This window comes from Drosophila simulans, chromosome 3R, assembly GCF_016746395.2.
Source record: "Drosophila simulans strain w501 chromosome 3R, Prin_Dsim_3.1, whole genome shotgun sequence".
Classification (NCBI taxonomy): domain Eukaryota; kingdom Metazoa; phylum Arthropoda; class Insecta; order Diptera; family Drosophilidae; genus Drosophila; species Drosophila simulans.
The window spans coordinates 14,182,491-14,204,358 of record NC_052523.2 but is presented as its reverse complement, the minus strand read 5'-3'; the positions used below and the strand labels follow the sequence as shown (position 1 = coordinate 14,204,358).

Sequence of the window (21,868 nt, the reverse complement as noted above, 5' to 3'; positions counted from 1 at the left end):
CTCAACGCGTCGAGCAACTCAAACGCTTTAAAGACCCAATTAGTTGACTCTAACGTTTATTTGGGGCCACAAAACGGTGCTCCCAATTTCCCAGACATTTCCATTTAATTGACAACTGTTGACTTTCGGCCTAATTGATCCAACCATCCATGGCTACTCCCGAAAGTATAAGGCGCCATCGCAAGCATCGTTTGTTCCATTTGCGAGAGGAGCCGGCTGGCTGCTAAACAAATAAATAATTCGAGATATAAGCAAAGAAGCACTCGTGCTACCAAATAGATTCGAAATAGTTTCAGTCCATCCGTAAAGCTGTTGAGTTCGTCCCGGTCATAAAGTGAAGAATCCACTTGCCAAGTTGGGCACTCGAGGACCTCTGGTGTGGGCAGTGCATAAATTGTATAAATACGTTTTCAGCAGCACATCAGTCATGGTCAGTCCGAACAGGACCAACTGCAGTCATCTGCTACCCATTCAATATCGTGTGCATAGGCATATGCATTCTTAATGTAGGTTGGTAACTAAGTCAAACGTTTGTTCAACATTCATGAATCATTCTAGTTCAAGCTATCCAAATCCAAAGGATTAAAGATAGTAAGGTAACTTAAAAAATGTTTTACACTACTAATTGTGTACGACAAAGCGTAATATAATAAATAAATATAAATATTTTTGTACCAAAACATAAAGAGGCATTCAAAAGCCCATACATTCGATCAGAAAATATTCTTACTTATTTTTGCTCGTTTCAAGAGCTATGAATTCATACAAGAGAAGTAATCTGTGGAATTTTTCGGACATGATATCTCAGCCTGAGCCCACATGGCGCACATCACCGGCATCCGCATCAGCATCAGCATCAATGTCGGAGGAGGCTGCACAAAATGCATTTTGAATATTTATGAAACATGTCAGGCTGTCACCCACTTCGATCGAATGCGAATGCGTGCAGTATGGTCATTATTCAAAATAATCGAGATGCACGTGCCTCTGTCTTGAGGATAGGCAATTCATGAATATGGAAACAGGCATATAACACATACACGCCTCCTGGGCGGATGGCTTAATAACAAATTGTCAACTCCGACAAAATTGCCCAGAATATTGCTGGAAAAGTGACCAAAACCTGACCTTCCATCGTTTTAGCTTGTTTTGCATTGTTAGCAATTCTGTTGTGGCTGCTAAAGGGTTTTTGAGTTTATCCCATTTATTACTAAACTATTTGCAGCCCTAACAATGAAACGTGATCATCGCCAAGTTGTTGGGATTGCGGAAATCGAAATTGTTTGCTCGAACAATTATTGACAACTAGGGTACAAACTTTTTATTGCCAAATGCAATACTCTGGGCCAAAACAAAAAAAAATGTTTAAATTATCTAACAAAACAAATGGTTTCTTTTAGTACATATTTTAATACATTTATCAAGTTCATTTCATTATATTTGCCATTTAAAATAAATTTATTTCAGAAGCATAACAATTAAATCATTCAAATTAAACAAACAATAATATATAGCTTTGGCATAATCAAAAACAAAATTTACACTTGACAGGCTTTTTTCGATTAAGCATTAGAGCGGACAGCCAAAAATTCAATTAGATGCCATGTCATAGATTTGCTGTCATTTATTGTTTTCTCCTTCTGCATTTTGTAGAAACCATTAAACAATAGATTTATGGAGTAAATCAATAAATGCATTTGACAGGAAATTCGAGTGCGGCAGAGAGTACAACAAATGAACTATGGCACCCAAAGAGTATCCCCCACCCGGCACTCCAATCCCTACACCACCCCATTGTTCACTCGATTCACTTGTCCACTTTGGTCCTGCCGACAAAACCCAAAAAGAGTCCGACAAACTAATTCAATCTTTGCCGCTTGTTCACGTTTATCACTGATTTTTTTTGACACCCTCCACCGCCAGCAGCCCCGACTATTCCCAATGCGCCTGTCAGTGTTTTACAGCGAAACGAGGGGGACAAAAGTCCATTTGTGTGAATTGCATTTTTATTTGTATAGAATTTTCATAGCGAGCTTCTCCTGGCATTCACACATGTCCCTGTCCCTGTCCTTGTCCCTGTATCTGTCCCTTTCCCTGTCCTCCGGCAGGATATTCGACTTTCCAGGGGCAGAAATCTGGATGGCGGCAGGAGGCGTTGTCTCGTGTTGCTTTGACAGTTTTTTGGCAAACTGCCAGACGGGCCGAGCGAGCCACCGGCAATGGAGTGCACTCATCGAGAACAAAAAGGATAGCTACTGCGTTGGGTTTAAAATCCGAAATACCCTCTAATTAAAAAAAAATGCAATCTGGGCAACAGCTTTATGCTGGCCAACACGAAAGGCGAGTATGCAGTGTTGCAAAAGCACATAAACCACATTTATGTATCTGATTTGAACGCCAACTTATCATTTGTGCGAAATGTGTAACTTCTTTGTATGCAAATTACCATTCAACTCATAATTTTATGTGCAATCAATAATCTATCAAGAATCTAATCATGTATCACAAATCACATTAAGCTTTCAATTAGGAGAATTTCATGCGCAATTAGCCTATTAGTTTTTACAATGAATGCGAATGGAAATATTATAATACAAAATTGCATTATTCACCATTTACAGGATATGCCGAAACCAGTATATTGTTGGATTAGATACGTGAATAGGGCCGAGTTCCGTAGATATAACGATATAGGTAGAGCTAGGGAGATAGAGATAAAACGAAGAATGCGTGCGGAAAATTTAGCACGCTCTACGTGCTCTGGCGGCAAATAAAAAATTGAAGTAAATTTGGCAACTGGCTACAGAGTCGTTAGAAGGATCAGGAGCGGGGAGACGTTTTCGACTGCCACGGGAATCTGTGGCGTCAGTATTGGGTCTCATTCCCATTGCCATTCCCATTCCCATACCCAAGCCTTCGCCCCTCGGCACACAATGAAATCCGCTCAAACCAAGGCCCCAACTCAAGTTCAGCAGTGCGGCAATGCAGTTGAAAGGACAGACACAGAAAGAGACACGGAATCCTGCTGCAGACTGCAGACATCCTGTCGCCAGACTATCGTCATTTTTTTGCTTTCAACTGCTGTGTATTCAGATGCAGCTTAGACCATTAGCGTTCGTGTTCTTCGATTGGTTGAAACACAAGAAAACCATTGGGATTGCGGTGCAAGCTCGGTCAATTACAAATGGGCTACAAACGAGAGAGTCTTTCTTGGAAAAAAATCTTGAATATATAGTTTTTACGGAATTTTTCGTGACCAATTTCATGTTATATATGTAATAGGGTAGTTTAAAATTTCAACATTTACCACAATTTATTGACCAATGATTTAAGACTTAAAGCAAGGGCCGCCACCAACCGTTGCAACGACAACGTATACGCACCGTTGGACAACAACAGCGGCAGGAGCTGAACAACTAGAGCAATCGTCCAACGAGTCTAATGAATGCCCAACTATGGCCAGCTGGGCCACAGCCAACCCACTAGCCTGGCTCGAACTGAAGCAGGAGGAAATATACATTATGGTGGCTGGAAAAGCGTGGCCCGAGCAACTTATTAATATGCAGAGCAGCCAGCAGGTGTCTTTGCTACCGTTTTATGCCACAATTTGCGCCACGTGCGCCTGCTACCGCCGCTTTTCCTGCCGCTGACAAGGCTTTAATAATGCTGCCACTCGACTGCGTTCGCTTGGCTGGCAAAACGATTTCTTTGCTCAGCTGCAGCTCGAAATTAACAATTCGTAGCTCATTTTTCTGCCAGCAGGGTGGGCGTAAATCCATGAAACACGACGCAAGAACGGGGGACCACTTGCAGCGACAATTAGTTGAGTTATTGGCAGCAAGCTGGTCCTGGGTAGCTACCTCACCAGACCAATCTTTGGCCAAACCAAGTAATTTTGTAGCTTGACAAACAGCAATCACGGGAAAAAGTCAGATGAGAATGTTCGCCTTACATGTTTTATTGAGTTTCGCAATTGAAGCACGAACTTACGTAAATATCGTAGAAAACGTATATTATATAAAGGAAGCTACAGTTAATATATTTTAAAAATAAAAAAAAAATTTAATATAGAGAATATATTACTTGTTACTGAAAATAATTTTTACCACAATCTATGGGTATAACCCATATGAACGATAATATATTTGGAAATAAGCATTTTCTTTGAGTGTGTTTGGGTAATGTTTTAGCCACCGCATGCGGGACGATGATCGGCTTGTTAGCTGTTCATTCCAACCTCCCTCCCTGCCAGCATCTACGGGCCCATTTGGGCAAAGGTTTTGAGGAGCCCACTGTCAACGCATAGTTGTTGACCAGGACAACGGCCAGAGCAGCAGCAGGTGCAGAAGTTGCAGCAACCGCAGCAGCAACATCCTCCCCCGGACGCATACTCATATGCTGAGTCCTCTGACAGGTTGGCATACCGGGCCACAGGGCAACTGCATACTGGACCCGACTCTTCTGGTTGGTCAGTCAGCCAGCACAAGGACTTGCAACGTGGCAGGAGGCAGGGAAGGGGGGCTGAAGCAAGGATGAGCACTGGCAGATGATGAGCACTAAGCAAAAGTAGCAGTATTAGGAGGAAAATCAGAAGGAGGAGCTGCAATCCCAGCAATCCACAAATTGACTGCTGAACATGTCAAGTGATTGAAACCCTCCTCGAACTCTTCACGACCAGGCCAAAATTGTCCGTCCGATGACATTGCCATGAGGCAATTCTGTGTCCACTGCAGGATGAAGAGACCAATCGAATCAATTGCTGCACCAAGCAAAGTCATCCAATTTGGATTGTCTGAAATCTGATTTCATTTTAATACGATTATAAAGCTGATCACGTTTAGACATAACACAACTCGTACACATATTTTGCACACAAATTCCATTTACAAGATTCCGACTACTTCACATTATAGTATCTGCTTTCAAGATCATCAAAAAAATAGAGAAACAAACCCAAGCGAAGCAATTTGCCTTCTATGCAGCCCATCGTTATCCAATTACTTCGAATTGCAAGAGCCTAAAACGCTATAGACAAACAACAAACTCTCATCACAAACTTTTATGTTATCCACAGCCACAACGACATTTTCATTATGTTTCCATGATTGTTGTGTGCGTATACGTAACGCAATTTGATGAAGAACTTATTGCACATACGCAGTGGTGAACGGACGTCAGCCTCCATCCTGGCCATTCCCACCATTCGTTGCAGTTTCTTTTTTCTTCTCTCCGCTTTTTTGTTGCCTTTTTCGGTAGTCACGGCTGCATCTGACATTTCTTGATATCATCTCTTTTTTGTCGTATTCAACTCTGAATGTAACTGCGGCGGTAACTTGCACCGAAGCATCAGCTTCAGAAACGATGGCAGCAGAGGAAAAGCTATAAACCTGCTCAATGCACAAGGTTTCGCTACCGAGGGAAATGTCAACGAAAGCTACAAAAATGCAAAATACATTGGCAAAAACGGAACAAAACCATAAAAAAATGAGAATTATATACAGCAGGGGGGGTGTGGGAGATGTAGAGAGGAATTCACGCCAAATGAAATCTGCAACGAGTCTGACGCATTTAGCTGTCAGTTTGTCTTAGCGAGTCGGTCGTAGGATGTGCCGTCGTCATGTCTCGTTGTGTCGCTCTGCTTCTCCGAATCCAAAGGATCCTGGGCAGAAGGCGAGGCAGGATGGTTATCCTGCCAAACCGAGGCGACGCGAAACGCAATGCGCGTAAAATAAACAAATTTCCGCAGACGACACTCAACTATGCAAACTGTAATTGGAGCAGGCAGCGGGTGGGCGAAATCCAAGTCGATCCGAGTCGAGCTGAGAGATGCTGGTGGGTGGTTTTGGTGGGTGGCGTAAGCGCAGGTAAAACCTTTGGCCAAAACCAAAAACTGAAACTGAAATTCAACGAAATAAAACAACAACAATCAGGGCAAAGAAGAAGTTTTTAATAGGGGCCATGGGAATCCAAGGATATCCTGTAAAATCCTTTGAGATGTGTAAATTTACGAGGTTTTTTTGTGGAGATTTTTATCACACATTTTAATGATTTTCGCACATTTCAGGGACACCACAAAATTACCTTTCGAATTCTAACCATTAAGCATATATTTTCTAAACATAATTAACCAAAAAACTATACTTTGCACACACATTTACAGGGTATGCACGGGGAAATTGTAACTCAAAGCTAGCGTGGGTGAGCGCAATGGATGGCGGCAAGAGGTCGCTAGGATCCACAGGATTCGCGCTGGATTCACATAACGCAAGACAGTTGGCGGTGGGGGCGGCGATGGCGAAAAGTACGGGAAGCGGTATCCAAAAAATAAGGAAAAGGATAGCGGTGAGAGAAATGTTTCTGCAAATGCAATATTGTTATGCTGTAATGGTATAAAATGTATGCATATGTTTTACACAGGATACAGGATGCTGCAAACGAGACATGACCGAGGAATGGAAAGCAGCCAGAGCAACGGTTGGAAAGGAAAAGGATCACAGGAAGGCAGGAAGCCGACGCTTTGCTGCCTCCGTTTGCGGAAAATTAAAGAAAACAACATCGTGGAATTCGCATACGGCAACGGAGAAGCAATAAAAAGGATAGCGAAAACGAGAATGAAAATTGAATGAGGAACACAATTCCCATTTTGTCTCAGACTGTGAAATAGATCCGGTTACTCTCGTTTGGTCTCCGGCTCAGTCGGATTGAAGGATGGCGGATCCTGACTCAAGCATCCAGGATGCTCACTGGTCCACCAGTGGATTTCAATTCAGTAATTTAAGGCGGAAAAGAGCTAGCTGGTTGAATTTACAGTTCAAATTAGCGTATCTGCAGATGAATGTCATCTTAAAGTTCTTCTTTCAGTAAATCTCATTAAAAACTATGCTCCTGTGGCGCACATCTTAGATATTTATCCACTAACTTTATTGCTAAACTAACTAATTTTCTTTGAATAGGTTTCTACTTCAAAGCGTAGAACAACTTACTTGTCTTATCTTACAAATTGGTAGAATAGAACAAAGAACTAAAGACTGCGAGTGTAAAATCCAATCCAGTTAGCCTAATTAAAAAGCGCCCGACTACAAACTCAATCACTAAACGCCTTTTTGAATGCCTTTTCTACTTTAGCTTTTCCATGTTTTGGATGGTACTCTTTTCTCTCTTTTTGCAAACACAAACAAAGCCAGAAAGGCCAAAGTACTGAAACTGTAAACTATGCTAATTGACAAAGAACAAAGTGCAACAAAAGCGAGAGAGAAAACAAACTAAATTTAAAGTCAATCAAACAAGGAGGATTACGTGTAAAATAACTAAAATATTTGGGAACTAGTGAATATTCTGGAAATTTGATTAGAATTATTACTAATAGTGATTACCTTTACAAACAGTTTTTTTATATATATATTTTCAAGATCTAGATACCTGATACGAATATTTGACTGCCCTTGAAATTATTACCATTTTTTAACAACTAAGGAATATAAGACTTTGAAATGGGATATAGCCAACTCTTTGTTGAGTTAAAGAAGAATTGCTTCAGCTTAATACTGATGTGCATAATCCTCTACGTATTAATAAGTTTTCGAGAAGAAGTTGAACATAAAATGATAGTACAGCCGCCTGTAGAAGGAAAACCGGATAATAGGATGCTATTTGTGAACTCCTCACAATGCCAGATAAATTCGATGGATCCTCTTTCTCCCATGGCGATGTACCACATGACACCGCTGCCCTCAGTTGGATGCTCAATGATCAAACTGCTGAAGCCTCAATCCATTGACGGAAGGAACTACCTGTACTTGATCGCCAGTGCAAAGGAGCTGTGGAAAAAGCTAGGAGTTCGGAGGTTAAGCGATATCTTTTGCGCCTACAAACGCTTTGTGCGCTTCAATGACTTTGTGAACATCTACTATGAATCGACATGGTTTCGCTTTACCAAATGGAGAAATTTCACAAAAGTAGATTCCGGCAATGTAACTCTGCGTGTTTGGTGCTGGATGGACTATGGTCGTCTAGTGTATCACGATGTCTTTATATTTCTACCATTCCCAAACCCTGAAAAGGTCAATAATTCAGCGCCAGTGAAACGTCTTTCGGTTCTAATACTGGGTATAGACTCTATTTCCCACATGCATTACCAGCGATACTTCAGGTTAGTAGTTAAAAAGTTTTAATTGCATAATTCTAGCATGTGTTTGTTGTTTAATTGTTCTTTTGTTTAATCGTTTTGTATGAAACAAAACAAAGAAATGCGTAGCGTTAATATCACCAGTTATCCAATTAAAACATAAATGAACTTCGATTGCCATAAAAACCACCGACATTAATATGTAGCAGCAATTCAAAAACAAAAGGATTCGCTAGTAAATATTTTAAAATATTTTCTAGCTGCCTGCGTCCAATTAATGATTGTCAAAAATACGCTAGGAGCACTTCTTACATTACAAATACGCTAAACAATATAATTAATTCTATTAAATTTACAGTCGAGTAAAAGACTTGATAGAAGGTCTGCCACACACTGAACTATGGGGCTACAACCGCGTCGGCCAAAATTCGTATCCAAATCTGATTCCATTGCTCAGTGGTCAGAGTGTGGAGGAAGTGGAGGCCAAAAGTGGCTGCTTCGGAGGAAACAGACGTGCCAATTTCGATCGGTGCCACCTATTGTGGCATGATTTCCAGGATGCTGGCTATGCCACCATTTTCGGCGAGGATTCCCGTGTAGCTGGAACCTTTACTTACGTAAGACCCGGCTTTAAGAAAAGGCCAACTGACTTTTATTTGCGAAGTGTGATCAACGAGATCCACATGAAATCAACTTATTACGCACGAGGACCACTTGAAATCAAATGCAGTGGCGATCGAGTATATCATCATGTCCTGTACGACTTCATCTACCGTTTGCTGCCCCATATGCAGACAAGAATGTTCGATCGAGGATTCTTTGCATTTTTTTGGCAGACAATGGGCGTCCACGATTATTTCCAGTACGGGGAGCGGGCCGACTGGGAATACTATAGGATTATGCGCGCCTTAAAAAGACGAAAAATCCTTGAGAGGACACTAGTTCTTATTGTGTCTGATCATGGCCTGCGATATGGTCCTTTTGTGGACACATTTCAGGGCATGAGAGAAACATCACTGCCCACAATGGTGGCTATATATCCACGATCGGTAATGGAACGATTTCCGTTGGCCTTCGCAAATCTTGAAGCCAACGCCCATCGCCTAGTGACCACCTACGATCTGCACGAGACCATTAAAGATGTGGTCGATCTGGAAAACCTTAGTGACGAGCGGATTTTGAATCGTACTCTGCGACTGCGAAACGATCACAACGTTTCATTATTCCTGCCCATTCCTGAGGAGCGTAGCTGCTTCTCTGCCCGCATTCCGCTTCACTATTGCCAGTGCGATGGATTTGTCAAGATACCATGGAATGCCCATAGTATCCAGCGGATAGCCAAGCTTGCTGTGGCCCGCATCAATCGACTGCTTGCGACCTATCCACAGTGTCATCAGCTGGAACTGCTCAATGTGGAGGATGCCTATCTGAGAAAACAACACAAGCTCAATAAAACGATCACTGTGCGACTGGTGACGCAACCAGGAAATGGACACTTTGATGCAACGGTACTTTCCAAAAATGAAACCTCGCTGCAAGGAGCTATCACAAGGACTGATCAATACAGACACCAATCATTTTGCGCCCGAGAAGCTCCCATCGAGATTTATTGCTATTGTTCTTAGATAGATGTCTTTCTATCTAAAAGTTACAAAATACATTTTAAAAAATGAATGATATGTTTTTAATAAAGCAAATAAACAAATACATTTCAGTTTATTATTATTAGAATTCAGATGCCCATGGAAACAAACATCATTGACTCATAAAAACCACAACTCATAGGTCAGTGGTTTATAGATTAAGTTGCCAACAATGTGCAGGTATAAATTACAATACAAATTTGTATATATATTAAGTTATCTTTTTTTGAGAACTAAAACGAGTAATTATATTGTAATTTAACTAAATGAATCCTGGCCTATTTATTTATCGCTTCAAATTGGACATTTAAGAGGTTGTTAAAACTCCGCTGTCTGTAGCAGCAAAGCAAGCAATGAAAATGAGGAAAAACTACCGCTGCGCCAAGAACCTGAAGTGAGAACCAGAGTAGCTTGCATTAGGATAAATGGCTAGCAAATGTGTTTAGATTTCTCTTAATTTCATTTACCGCATATAAACATCCAGGCACTTAACTAGAGCTGTTTTTGCGACAAACTGTCAACAGATGGCGCCGTTGTGTCTCGCCATGCATGCAAGTCAGCGATGATCGCGTGTCACGAGATTTTCTCTATAAAATCATATGCTGTCTGGGATAACACCAAATTCCTTAAGTAAATTAAGTAAAACGTAGTAAAATGTAATAATTTACTTAGGCAACCGTAAACATTTTTTTATTTTTGGTGATTCATTAGCGATTTAACTAAGCTTAAGTTAAAATAATTGGCCATTAAGCTTGTTGTTATTCTTGGTAATACAATTCGCTCACGTGGTCACCTCTAACGCAAACGTCAGTTGTGAAAGACAGAGACAGTGCGAGTGGCACACATATGGCGGGCATAAACATTTGTCGTCGCTTTGCTGTAATTAATAATAATTTGCATTCACAGTTTGCAGTTCAGCGCCCCGTGCGAGATTTCATTTTAATTAAATTATGTGCAGCCTTGTCGTCGAGTGCGGGTGCCTGTGTTCATGTGTTCATCATGTGGTGCCTGCTCAGTGGTTGAGGAGGCGTGGCTACTACAAGATAACGCTTGGAAGTGGGCGGTTTGGTGGTTGGGCAATGGGCGATGGGCGATGAGCGATGGGTGGCGCCCGATGCTGGCACTCCACTTGCAACATGCAGCATGCATAAATTATTAGCGCTATCTGTTGTCATTTAAGGTTCGCCTTAGTTTAGTTAAATTCAGTTCGGTTACGCGTGTTTGTGTGTGCTTACAACATCCACAATAATCGCAATAACAATGACTCGAACCACCATAACCATGTTATCAGCTACCACAACAAGCAGTCAAGTAGAGGTGCTGATGGTGCTGGTTGCAACCTGCATGAGTGATGCCATCATTTTGTTGTAAGTTTTAATTACATTTCTCTCAATTATGCAGCATAGCATTCTCATATTTGGACAATAGCTAAGCTGTTTTGGATAATCAAATAAGTTGGGTGCTCAACTCTTTTTACCATTAACTCTAATTGTCAAAAAGTTATTTTTTAACTATCTATTTAATTATATGTTCGCACTTCCATCATAAATTACCTCACTATCAAATTTTAAACACAGAGAGCCCTTTCATTCAACTCTGCTGCATGGCGCAACATGTCGCATACTTAATATCACGCATACGAACCGTGGACGGTTATAACATCACAAAGCGCAAACTTCATTTCGGAAAACGGATGGCCGCCCTGGTGAGGGACGAAGCCAAGGATTTGGTACCGAACTGAGCGGGTTAGGGAGAGTCAGAGGGTAGCCGGACTCGTGGCAAATGCCATTAAGAGCTTTTGACCAGAACGCGTCGTAAATCAAGTCACTTTAATTCAATAACAAGTTCCCCAGAGTGGCCCAGAGGTTCCAACCAGCCCACTGTAACCATTGTAGCCACCCGCACCGATGGCCCCTCAATTCCGGCACAATGTGCAGATGTTGCCATTTGGTTTTGGGCCCGGTCCGTGGACATTGATTTCGTTTATCTGCGATGCCAAATTATTCATTTGGACCGCAGACGGACACACGAACACAGATAGAGATACACAGTGGGAGAGAGACAGAGACAGAGACAGAGAGGTAGAGCGAAATAGAAGCAATATTGGTTAGACCAAGCATTTTGCTGGCCAAGTAATTTGGCACAATTTGATTTTGAGTTTGGACCAAAAACAATCGAAGCAAACTTTGGCTGCCTTTTGGCATTTCCAATTGTCTTCAATGTAATTCAAATGGTTTTTCTGTGAGCTTGCTGCTGCTGTTGCCATTTAATTTCCATTTGGTATAGAAGCCTATTCAACCTTGAACAAGTTTACACAATGCTAAATAAATTAGACAACGACAATAGCGACAGAGCCAGAACAACAACAACAAAGAAAACTTTTAAACTCTGCTCAAGTGTCAAGCAATTGTTGAATTTATGTTTTGCATTTTCCATCTTAGATTTATTTGCAATGCAAATCTCAAGCACAATTAATAGCAATTATGGATCATTGAAGTTGCGTAATGGAAAGGGACAAGAAAATGAAGCCGGAAAACGACGAAGACAAATTTCGTTTTTTATTTGCACATTTTCTTGCATAATTATTGTTATTTATTGTGCGAGTATATCTTACTTACTTTCCAATTGAGATTTATTACGGGAAAATGTTTTGTCATCTGCTCTCAATGAAATTGAATAAATCATGATATTGTCAATTCATCCAAATAATTTTGAACAACTGAATATTGATTAGATTGCCAAAAAGTTCCGCTATTAAAAGCGTATGTTAGATTTCATAAGAATGAATTTCAAATGTGTTTGCTATTTCTATGTAAGAGAAGAGTATGTTTTATTAATCTATGTTCGAAAGTAGCAATGTCATGTGCACAGATTAAATAAAGCTAATTTCGTTGGTTCTTGATGTGAAATTTAATTTGGGGGAACTACATATGTATGTATCTGTCCCTTTGAGCTGCTACATGTGGCCAATTGTGGTTGACACACACAAACTTGACTTCTGGGCAGACACATACATATGTGTGTGTGTTTAGGTTATGATTTAAGCAACCACAATGGCAGTAGGACATGCACCATATCCCGGCAACATGTCCCCCGTTTTCCTTTTTCGCATCTCTAGCTGATGGCTTTGGCTAATCGCACTGTCATTGCGTTAACCGCATTTCGTTTATTTGCCGCATTGCATTAAATGACCAAATTAGTGGGTGGACAATGGGTGGCATGGTTTTCTATCGGGTGTTGGCATAGAGCATCGATAAGAATGCTGCCACAGGGTTCGTTCTAATGCGTTTTCCATGGCATATTTCATTATCAATTTGCATTGAAATCAATTTGCAGCGGGTAGAGAGGAATTTTCCCAATGCCCGAAAACCAATCGCATTTAGACGGTTTGCATAGTTTGCGGGCATCATTCGAGCTTTAAACATATCGAACAACCAATACCAGAATTTCGAACATTGGTCCGTCTGAACTTTGGATGCATTTTAACTGATTAGATTTATAAAATGGGTGTAGGGTCAATTGGAAACTGGACTGGGTCGCAGACAACTTTGGTATCTGAGTGATTGGACAGGATTTAGGGCATGCAACGTTTAAAACGAAAGTATGCGAGACTCTTAAAAACAAAAGTTTACAAGGACACTTATCTTAAAATGTAATATTTTGGTTTTGACTTACAGTTGTTGACGCTTTAATTCTGCAAAAAAAAATTAAGAAAAATGTTGATCAGTTTTTTTCATATATGTATATATTTTTTGAAAGGGTATATTAGTCTGCCCTAAAGGGCATGTAAATATCTTACAATCAAATGACCTAATCCCTACAACGAGTAGCTCCAGTTACCTACTTACATACATATGTGCATGTGTGACACCCACAAAAATATCCACTCAGCTCCAACCCGAAAAGCCACAGCTTTCTATAGAGTAACATTCCCACCCACCGGAACGAGCTACTGACAATGGCAAAATCTTTAAACTATTGAATTGCAAATTTCGCATAAAGTCAAAAGAAAATTTTTGCAATGTAAATTAACAGCCAACGAAACTGGGCAAAAGAGCAAAAAAAAAAATACGAAAATCAGAAATCGCCGACAATAAGAGAGAGAGGGCGATGTAAGAACAACGAGAATAGAAGACCAAAGTCATTTGCTGACCCATCGCCGCCCACTTCGCCACCCCCGATTGCTTTCAGTGGAGAAGAGAATTGTGCTGTGAAATAATCCGCAACGACAAATATGCGCGCTGTTTTATATGTGTCTGTTAGCCATGTTTGTAGGAATGAGTGTGTGTGTGTGGCCAGTTGGTTAGCCAAGTATCGCACAAAGCCGTGTGCTGTGCAAGTATTTTGTATTTTCGGAGCCAGTTACCCAGACCCCAACAGCAACAGCAACAAAAGCAGTAGGTAACTGCCACAGCAGCAGCCACTGGCGAACCACACACATAAACCGGTTCAACGAAATTCCAGACAGCAGCCGTCGTCGCCAAAAGAGCAATAGAGGCCCCCAGTCTCCGTTCCAGTCTCGTTTTCAGATTCAGCCGCTGTCTGCCGTCTCTTTCTCGGACTTGGATTCTGCCCCAGTCCCCGTTTGAGCCACCATCGAAGAGCCCAAGACACCAAGACATGGCCAGCGCACAGCAGCCGGCACTAAATGTCAAGCAAGTGAACGGTTTGCAGTTGGAGGGCGGCCATCGAAAGTGGGAGTGGAGTAGAGTGGGGCAAAAAGGGTTTCATCAGTATTGTAGCAATAGGGTTCTAGACTCGACTTAATTAGCTTCCGTAAAGGTTATCGCACTTTTGTAGTTCAATATCGTTAATCTTCAAGACTTTTTAAACATGAAAAAAGCAGGAAATGTAATCACATGGCTTTGAAAACTGCACCAAAAAACTCCGAATTCCAGTAGAGAATACAGCTAAGTCTAAGAAAATAAATCTAAGAATAGAGTTTTAAGAAAACAACCAACACCAAGCGGTTGATGAATGTTAGTCCTTTGTCTACAAGCTATCCTTTAACTAATCCGCTTATAAACTAAAGATATAATGCCTCGCAAATCACTATTCCTAAACATACCTCCATTTCCTTAATGACACGTAAAAGTATCCAACAAAAGCCAAGTATTAATAGACACCGATGAAAGCTATATCAGGACATTAAGAAAGCTCAAAAAATCCAGAAAAGTATGAAAGGGAATGCTTGCTTTTGACAAGTCAGACCTGTATCTAAATCTCCAATTACTATACCAAATCATATTTCAATATCCTTAATGGATCTTTAATGGAACGTGGAAGTATTCGACACAAAAAGAAAAGGTTAATAAAAACTGGCATACATAGCGACACAAGTACATACATACGCAGGCAAGTACTTACTCGCTTACATATATCAGTTATATAATCACGTTTATTTCTCTCTTTTTCTCCAAAGCCGGCGACAACTCCGAACGAATGGCGACGGCAAATTTGTTGTAATCAATATGAACTGGCGTCTGGCAGCCGCCTCAGATAACTCCACACACACACAGATAGCACACATAACACACATAACACACAATCACACAATCTGCCAACAGGCCATAAACGAAGGAGTGTGTGTGTTAGTGTGGAAAAACAGATTTGTGAAAAATGCGGAAAATGGCAAGAAATGAAATCGATGGTTCCACAATCCACAGCAGGAACCATTGCGTTATATTGCAAAATATAAGTGTTCGGTGAAAGGGGCAAGGGAAATGGAAAATGGGAAATGCTAGCTGCCCAACATCTTGTGTGTGTTTGTGCGTGTCTCTGTGTATGGCTGTATGTGTGTTACATGCGTCAGCCATTATGATAAATCGCACCTTTTATTGCAGCATCAGCGCCTTGGTAACTGATTCATAAAGGGTGCCTAGGGCGGTCTTGATTTTCAGTTGATTTAGCTCGATTCGTTTGGATTTGGCCAAATAGACAAACGATACCTCGCCGAAGAGAGATGGATGCACACGAAAAAAAAGATATGACATCATTCGACGATGTCGCTTTTCCTCAACTTTCATACTTTTTTTCGCTTTTCCATATCTGGGGTACACCATCGCCTCCATCTTCTACCCTTCAACTCTTACAACTTTGCTGTGTGTGGCTTGCTGCAATTACGAATACATATTTTTGATAGACTTGCTTAAGCCGAGCAAAAAACTGTGATAAACGACCTGGTAAAAGGAGAAAAACGCGAAGGGGCAAAGGAGATTGTTCAACGCAAGTGGAGCAATTTTTATAACACAAACCCACATATATGTATGCAAAAATTCCACGAGGAATTTAGAGCAAACAAAGTGACTCTAAAGCGAGGTACTCTAGATAAGTTCATGAGAATCTTAGGGGAAATACTCATAAGTAGATTGGAAAAAAACTTCAAGAGATCACTTGACTTTGGATACAGTTCTTGGTGTGTAAAGTGTTTTATTGCTCTTTAGTTGATAGCATGACAAGTTCTCGAGCACTTGAATTGTAATTGGGAAGTGGATAAACTTATAATTCAATTTTAAGCATATACAATTCCCAGCGGAATGGAATATTAAGCGTTGTAAATTCAATCGGCAAAACTCATTGCCGCCTTCCGCCATCATTTTCCAACGCTGAAGTTTGAAGGCAATGTTAAAAATCCATTTCGCTTGAAATTCTAACAATATTTTCCGGCAACTTTGTTGACATTGCAACATGTGAGAATTTGAAAGTTTCGGCAACGAACCGCTCCATGATGCATGACCAGATCCCAACCCTTCCACCATCATCCGCCCGATCAGCCCAAACCAAACCGAATGCAGTGCAACCTCCGTGCCATCAATATGTTACCTCAAAATGTTTTTGCCGTCGCACTGCCCCATTAAACATTCATCATTTTCCATGGCCATCCGTCATCAATGCGTGGAAAAGTTAACGCCAAGAGACGAGAAGCGAAAATGGTCCGTTGGTTTGGAGGATGGTACAAGAGTAATGGGGATATGGTGCAGCAGGGCTAACGGAAAACAAAAACAAAAACAAAGATATAAAAAGACCGACATCGGTCAGCGGGCTCACACGGACACACACACACACACCCACTCACACAAATAGTGCAAAACACTCGGTTCGCTGACTGATACTCCGCACAAACCCACAAACATTTATCGAAATATTTCACACGCATTCGAGCCGAAGAAATGTGTGGTAACAGCACAAACAATTACAAAACACCAAGCTCTTTTGCCGTGATCGAAGATTTAACACACTGGCACATTTTTTCATTTTCACATGGAATAAATATGTAACTGATTTAAAAAATCTGATTCAAAGATGACTTTCGAAATCGAGTTGTACGAGTATTCAAAAATGTGTTACAACAAATCCGAGAGTATAAAAAGTGCAACGAGAAATCCAAACACCGATAAAGTGCATTGAAAATCTGCAGGTGAGAACCAAAGTGAAGTGAAAGCCACAGACTGCACTGGAAAAACCCTTCATTCTGGGCTTTGCATTCGAACGGAGAGAAATGTGGATTCCCAGAGCCAAGCTCAAAACTAATGGACAGACACCTGCGCGAATAAGGTCAATGGAGTTACGGAAGAAATGGGTAAGTCGCAACACGATAGAGTGAAAAGTAGACCCCGAGCAAATACACTGGTCCAATGTCACACCAAGAAATTGTTGCTCTTTTTTCGTTACCGGTATTTTATTTGCTTTTGCGGTTAGCACCAGCATCAGAAATCAAAGCTCTACTTTTGCCTGACCCATTCATTACCATAAAAAGCGGTGGGGGCTAATTCAAGTTGATGAGGTGCAGGGAATGGAGGAGCGGAAACAGGTTTCGTCATCTCATCGCTGCAGAACAAGAATATTCATTGGCATCTCCGGGGGACAGCGAAAGTGGTGCCATAGAAAGTTGGCTCGACTTTGAGTCGCTTCTTTTTTATTCTTTTTTTTTTTTTTTGCTTAGTCTAGGTGCCACACAAACGCACACAATCACGCAGGCCGAGAACTTTTTAATTAGACACTAAACTGCAACTGTCACGGGACCCTGGGACTTTTATTTCATTCCGTTGAAGAAGAAAGTAGCTCATTATCCTGCTGATTAATAAGGAAAACAATATATGCTAAGGCAGTGGATGGAAACGATTTGAATTACCTTTAGATGTAAAATAAGCTATTTTACAAATAAGCTTTAATCATTACTATTTTAAGTTAAGATAAGCATTCCGGATACCCATCAAATGCTCATTTAGATCTCTTCTATATAAGCTACGATTTAAGCACATTGCTTTGGTTATTAATCCCTAAAATCCTGCCCATCATAGAGTATTATCCAATGCGACCCCATTCCCTGCAGAATACCACCTGTCACGCTCCAAACGATCAAGTGACTGACTGACAGTTGGCTAACTGGAACAAGTCGGTGACTGAAAAATGCCCGCCAGGCAGGAAACAAGAATTCGAAAAAAAAAACACTGTTTTCAAAGTGCAAAAAGTGCTGAGCCCAAGATGAAAGTTTAACAGCATTTAGCTGAACAGGCACAAAGTTGGCAGGCGGCAAGAATATAAAAAAAAAAGGAGGGGAGCCCGTGGGCGAAGGACTGGCAAAATGGCGGAGGATGGAGAGGATGACTGGGATTCTGAGCTGACTGAATGGGATCAAACAATTCGCTAGTTTACACCTTGGACTCATTTAATTATATTCATTGTACCAGTCCAAGTCTCTCATTAGTCGCTCTGGCCAACCCCCCTCATTACGCCACCCCCTCTCGAAATATTCCATCCGTGGCTCTCTTCCTTCCTTGGCCATAACAACAACCAGTTGGCAAAGTTTTGTGAAATTTCTTGAACAAGTGACCCATAAGTTGGGCCAGCCATCAAGAAGGCAGCCAGACCAAGCAAGCATCCTGAATGGAAGCCTCTCCTCCCTTTACATTCTGCGATGGAAAACCCTCGCATCTTCCGACACCTCCTTTAATCCTCCTCCGCCACGCTGCCTAATGAATATGCTGCCTTAGGGCCAACTCAGGGCGTCTCGGCCACGTTTACTTAGCAAACTCGAACGGTGTTGGCGTATCCGTGGCTCTAATTGCTTTGTTAGACACCGCTGGGGCAAAATATGATGGTTCTGGGAGGAGTTGCAGGCGCAGAAGTTCGGTTCTATCTGAGAGAGTTGGTGGCACAGTTTGCTTGCCGCAGGATATGCATTTTGCATGTGGGTCTTTAATTTAATCAGAGAGGGGATATGATATCTTCAAGTAAATAATTTCATTTCCAAATAGTTTTAGTCATGGTAACGTAATGTTTGCTTAGGCAGCAAAATCACATTTAAAGTTTATCTACAATTTATTTTCTTGATATATGTATTTAATTTACACCTTAAACAAGTGTACCTGCGTTATAACTCGGACCACATAATCCCATATGCAATCGACTGCAATCACATAAACTTGTCAATCAACCCTCGAAAGGAGGAATTGGGCGGAGTGCCCATCTATCCGACCGGATTCGCACAAGTCTAAAGTCCCGAGGCTGGCAATTATAAATACTCTTCTACGCTGCGTTGGCGTTTAACAGGAAAACATCACAGGACACTTCACTAATCTCCAGGACAGCACCAAGTCCATGTCAACACCGGAAAAGTTGTGGATGGGGGGAAAAGGGGAGGCGGGTCACTGCTTTGCCCCAGGCAATCAAACTTCGACTTCATTTGACAACTTTAATGGAGTCCGAGGCGAAGCAGCAGTTTGAAAAAGTTGCTTATTGCATTACCGCTGACCGTTGACTAAACTTTGTATTACATAACTACTCTGTTGGCTCAACTTCATCCAGCCCCTTCCCCCTTTTGCCCACGAGTGTTTTCCCACAGCGCTAGGCCACTGCCCATTGTCACTCATAAATGTTAAACAAATTGTGTGGAGATTAGTCTTGTGGTCACACACTTTCTAATACTCTACTCGAGGAAAGGAAAATGAATTCCTGACCTAGAAAATTATGAAAATATAGCATAAATTAAGAGAATATATCCATTTGCAGTAATATAAACAAATGTTCTATATTAGAATAATATAAATACAAATTTTGAAAGATATGATTTTGAAAACGAAACAGTATGATAACATTTAAGCATTTTGAAACACTTTTTGTCTAACTAAGCTGACATAGATGCAATAATATGATATGATAACCCCGGACTCAGGGTATCACTTTCATAATTTGCCAAAATGCCTCATACTCTTCTTTACTTTTTTTTGGTGATTTTAGTTGAAAACTTGCTTGGTAGTTGTGTGTGTGTAAAGTGCCCATCAGACCACCCACCGCCCACCGTGTAGACCAACTGATGCGACATGTTGGCTTACCGCTAATTGTAAGTGAAATTAGCGGTTTTTGTTGTTGCTAATGAAAATTGTTTGAGCCGCGAACTTTGCATCGTTTACGGGGGCAGACGTTCTAAGCGATGGAAAAACTTTTACCAAGAACCGAGAATGGGAAACGGATGTGCAGCGAGCGATTAATCGGATTTTGTGTAATTCCAATCAAAGTTTGACTCACGTTGTGCGCATAATTAAAAATTACTTTTCTCCACAGCAGAGCTTTCATTGCTTTTTTCTTATCGGGTTTTTCTCTTTTTTTTGTTTTTTTGTAACAGACTATGTCGCCATATGTCCTGGCCACGCCCAGACATAGTGCTCCTACTTTTTTTCTCGCCCACTTTTGCCCGATTCTCGTAACATCTTCGACGAGAAGTGAAATTAATGGCTTTTCTATTATTTTGCACAAAGTTTCGAAGCGCATTTGACGTTGATTGCATTTTTTGCGCTTTCCAAGGACGAGCATTACGGGGAGGTGGCACGGGGCAGCTCCAAAATGGCTTCCACCAGCGGAATCACAGCTGCTGGCAAGCTTGATTAAAAATTTAGTTAGTGTGCGGGCGTATTAGTGTGTATCTATGTGAGTGCCGCCGATGCCAAAACCGGGCAATTTGCCTGTTCCTCATCCACGTATTCCCATTAACCAGCGAAGATAAACGGTTTGAGGTGTGGGCGGATTGGCGGTGGGGATTAGTGCCCAGAAAGTGCAATCCACTCTCCATGGCGTGGTCCATCATAGCCGCATATGTTCCTATGACTGTCTCTAGTTTATGGTTTGATTTATGTGCTCCAAGGTGCGGAGGATCATAAATCCCGATAAGAAATTCTTCAAATTGCTTCTGGCACAGATGCACTGTGGCAAACTGCGGTGGAAAAATAAGTGCCATAATCCAAAAATGAGTCCAGATGTGGTTAGATATTATATTGGAATTTTCGCGTGCTAATTTTAAAAACAACTATAAAGAAACTATAACACAAACCAATTGAAAAAGGAATATATATAATTATTACATTCCCTAACTACAATAAGACTAAGATTTGTTAAATTTTCTAAAGAATATTGTTATATTTAAGCACTCCTTTACTTGGATCGCACGATTGTACTATTTTACAAGCGTTATCTGATCCCTGCAGCCTATTCAAAATAGCGAACGGAATGAGGATGAAGGAACTGGACAGACTGGCTCCCAAACTAAAAGTGTGAGAGCGGGTGAAAGCGTTAAGTTGCACAAAATGAACTTCCTTCCGGAGCTGTCTTCCTGTCGCGGCTGAATGGCCGACTTCCACCAGCCACTATTCGCCCAACGCCACCGACTCTCTATTGCAGCACACTCTTACACACACACACACACGCACCCTTTATTTCTAAGCGTAACCGCCCACTTGGCTAGCAAAAGTTTTTCGGGGGCAATCCCAGACGGTCCGGTCGAAAACCTCAACGCCCCAAAAGAACCAACTAAAAGTGAGCCCAGGAAAACTTTAAGCTCACTTTATTCTCCACATACATACATATATAGAGCTGTCCGTCTCGCCGCCGTCGAACAATACAAATGGCTAGAAAGCGTTGTGGCCCAGACAGGATTCCAGGGCCAAAAACAACCAAACCAGTTAATTTCCAAATTGTGAACAGTACCAAAAAGTGCGACAGACCCCAGGGGAATGGGGTTATTGGACGGGGGGTAATGGATAAACTGTGTACGAGGTAGATTGCTGGGCAGTGGAAGAAAAATTGTTGGTTTAGAGATGGTTAACGT

General features: G+C 41.3%; 2 protein-coding genes across 5 annotated transcripts in view; one reads left to right on the top strand and one right to left on the bottom strand.

Moving 5' to 3' along the window:
• Positions 1-21,868, bottom strand: part of LOC6728455 (cadherin-87A) — a 57,108-nt gene that overhangs the window by 31,554 nt on the left and 3,686 nt on the right. For all 4 annotated transcript variants that reach the window (XM_016176909.3, XM_016176908.3, XM_016176906.3 and 1 more), the window contains exon 3: positions 13,444-13,462. The gene's annotated coding sequence lies outside the window, so the exon portion shown is untranslated. The remainder of the gene's footprint in view (positions 1-13,443; positions 13,463-21,868) is intronic.
• Positions 7,413-9,817, top strand: LOC6728454. Its single transcript, XM_002103763.4, has 2 exons — positions 7,413-8,149; positions 8,484-9,817. Exons 1-2 carry the CDS (start codon positions 7,491-7,493, stop codon positions 9,748-9,750), a joined length of 1,926 nt encoding a protein of 641 aa, XP_002103799.1. The 5' UTR covers positions 7,413-7,490; the 3' UTR covers positions 9,751-9,817.

Excerpts from the sequence above, each read along its gene's own strand:
- LOC6728454 (XM_002103763.4), top strand. The coding sequence starts at position 7,491 with ATGGGATATAGCCAACTCTTTGTTGAGTTAAAGAAGAATTGCTTCAGC. Across the intron at positions 8,150-8,483 it reads CATTACCAGCGATACTTCAG|TCGAGTAAAAGACTTGATAG; the intron begins GTTAGTAGTTAA and ends TTAAATTTACAG.